Source organism: Camelina sativa, chromosome 5 (assembly GCF_000633955.1).
Source record: "Camelina sativa cultivar DH55 chromosome 5, Cs, whole genome shotgun sequence".
In the NCBI taxonomy this organism is placed as follows: Eukaryota; Viridiplantae; Streptophyta; class Magnoliopsida; order Brassicales; family Brassicaceae; genus Camelina; species Camelina sativa.
The window spans coordinates 5162476-5165828 of NC_025689.1; the positions used below are offsets into that span (position 1 = coordinate 5162476).

The following is a 3353-nucleotide window of genomic DNA, read 5'->3' on the forward strand; positions in this document are numbered from 1 at the left end:
TTTTTCTCTTCTTTTTCAACTTTCTCATTTCAGTCCCAGTGGCCATGTGATGCGACCATCTTCCTCGTGCTTACAATTTGCTCTTAATTTTATAATATTATATAATATTATTTTCCGTATTCTATGTCCTTCTGTTTCACAATAAAAAATTATTTATTATTCAAATCTAAATTTATTTGTATCACTTCACAATATTGATACAAATATATGAATATCTATATAATAAAACGGAAGTACACGACCTTTTTTTGTAGACTATATAATTTTTATAAGTTGGTTACAAAATAGATTATTGATTAAATATAGGTTGGTTACAAAAATAGATTAATTGGTCAATGCGTGGACTATATGAATATACAAATATCCCAAAGAATCCTCTTAAAGAAAATATTCTAATGATTTATACAATTTCCAAAACAAAATCTTTAGTATTCAATGTATTGTTACAAAATATATATTGTTAGACATAAAAATATATTATTAGGTGTAAAAATGAATAAAATCTTGGCAATTTATCACAGTTAATCGTGATATCTTAGATCTTATTGTACAGTTGAAAATAAAATTTTACCTAAGCACGGATCATATTAAAAAAATTTCACCAAACATGTTCAAAAATTAAAATAAAAACAAACAACAAACATAACCATTTCTCATACATATAAAATATAAAATTAACAATATAAAACTTACAAAATAGGTATTTTCTAAGCCATCATATTTAGCATATGATTTTAAAACTTTTAGAAACAATTATATAAATTATATTTTTATTCTAAAATTATAATATAAATAAAATGAATTTCAATCCGTGCTCTAGCACGAGTCATAATCTAGTTTATATTTAAAATGTGATACAAATTTTAAATCAGCCTAATACTAAACATTTCTTGTTGTATATGATATTTAAAGACTTTTTTTTTTCTTTGTATACGAAAAAATGATATTAAAAGACTAAATCATGTATATATGAAGGAAAAGATCTTCTTCTTTGCTCAATGAGCTTCTTTCTATAATACTAATATTTTCTTGAGTGCGTTTAGCTAGAACTAGAAGCCTATAACACTAGAATATATAGTAAATAGTTGTTCTATAATATTTAAAAACCTAACGACAATCATAATTTTTTTATATGTTTTCCCATGCAGGTGGGAGAGGAGATGGCGTCACTCACAAAAATAGCATGCCCGATTGTGATGACATCACTGCTCATTTTTTCAAGATCAATAATTTCAATGTGGTTCCTGAGTCACCTCGGAAAAGTAGAACTCGCTGGCGGTGCGCTTGCCATGGGCTTCGGAAACATCACCGGAGTCTCCGTACTCAAAGGCCTTTCCGTTGGTATGGACCCAATATGTGGCCAAGCCTTCGGCGCTAAACGTTGGACCGTACTTAGCCACACTTTTCAGAAAATGTTCTGTCTTCTAATTGTCGTCTCCATTCCAATCGCCTTTGCGTGGCTTAACATTGAACCCATCTTCCTCAAGTTAGGTCAAGACCCGGATATAACCAAAGTCGCCAAAATCTACATGCTCTTTTTCGTCCCTGAGCTCCTGGCTCAGGCCATGCTCCACCCCCTACGAACGTTCCTTAGAACGCAAGGCCTGACTTCACCGCTAACAATATCTGCCATTGTATCCATTCTTCTTCATCCTCTCTTCAACTACGTCTTCGTCGTGCGTATGCGTTTAGGCGTTAAGGGTGTTGCGATCGCAATGGCTTTTAACACTATGAATATAAACGTGGGACTGCTAGTTTACACGTGCTTCTCGGATTCTATCATCAAACCGTGGGAAGGGCTCGCTTTGCGGTCGCTTTTCCGCGGCTGGTGGCCACTGCTTTCTCTAGCCGCACCAAGCGCTATCTCGGTGTGCTTGGAGTATTGGTGGTATGAGATCATGCTTTTTCTTTGTGGGCTTCTTGGGAACCCTAAAGCGAGTGTAGCCGCCATGGGAATACTGATTCAGACCACGGGGATATTATACGTAGTCCCCTTTGCGATAAGCAGCGCCATTGCTACCCGTGTAGGACACGCGTTAGGAGGCGGCCAACCCACACGGGCTCAATGTACGACCGTGATTGGTTTGATACTTGCAGTAGCGTACGGCTTAGCAGCTGCTGTTTTTGTAACGGCGCTTAGGTCGGTTTGGGGAAAGATGTTCACGGATGAGCCGGAGATTCTAGGGCTGATTTCATCCGCGCTTCCGATATTGGGGCTTTGTGAGATTGGAAACTCGCCGCAGACGGCTGCATGTGGAGTCTTGACGGGGACGGCGAGGCCTAAAGATGGTGCACGCGTTAACCTATGTGCATTCTACATTGTGGGGTTGCCTGTGGCAGTCACGACCACGTTTGGGTTTAAGGTTGGGTTTCGTGGCTTATGGTTTGGACTGTTGGCTGCACAGATGACGTGTTTGGTTATGATGCTTTATACGTTGATCCGTACGGACTGGAGCCATCAAGTGAAGCGGGCTGAGGAACTTACCTCCGCTGCAGCCGATAAAAGTCACTCGGAAGAAGAAACCGTCCATGCTGAAGTAGAAGACGAAGATGATGTTGGTAGTAATGATCTCGAGATTGGTTTACTACAAAATACGAATTGACTAATCTAGAAATGTTAAAATTATCAATCGACAATTTTAAGGGATTTTTAATGATATAGGAATTATTTTTTTGGCAAACTAAAATACCAAAGATATAGATTTAATTTGTGTCCGAACTGTTAATCAATATTTTGGGAGAAGAGACACAACCATTTAATTTGTTGAGCTTAGCTTTTATTAATATGTAAACTAATTGGTCTTTGTATATTTACCTTTTTCACATATGTATCTTTGTATGTATGTGTATGTCGGGACTCAGAATTCAGATGTATGTAGTGAAGAACAGTTGTCACGATATAGGATGTTTTCAACCAAATGGCTTTGAATAGTATATGCAACAAGCCTGATTCGGTCCAAACCCAACCCTACCCAACCCAATCATATGTGGTAGACCTAAACCATTGCTTAATTCTCTTTTGTTTGACATATCACTGTACAAAAATCTACTAATCTAGAGTGATCCAAACAGGAAGAATTCCTGAAACTGATGGTCCTTTGGATCAGATAATATGTTCAATGACACTCAACGCTTTGTATGAATCTCTTGTTTTATATTTCTCTTTTGGCAAGGATACATTGCTTAGGTTATGCTTTTTGTAAAACCTCACCTTTTCATTTTTAGTGATTACTTTATCTTTTAAAAAGACTTAATTAAGTATACTTTTTATTTCATCGATTAATAAAATTATTGTGGGCGATTCATCATTAACTTATATATATATATATATATATATATATATATATATATAT

At 36.1% G+C, this 3353-nt stretch overlaps 1 protein-coding gene across 1 annotated transcript; it reads left to right on the forward strand.

Moving 5' to 3' along the window:
- Positions 1143–2603, forward strand: LOC104785585 (protein DETOXIFICATION 53). The gene has a single exon (XM_010510828.1). The coding sequence runs from the start codon at positions 1143–1145 to the stop codon at positions 2601–2603; it is 1461 nt and encodes a 486-aa protein (XP_010509130.1).

Excerpts from the sequence above, each read along its gene's own strand:
- LOC104785585 (XM_010510828.1), top strand. The coding sequence starts at position 1,143 with ATGCAGGTGGGAGAGGAGATGGCGTCACTCACAAAAATAGCATGCCCG.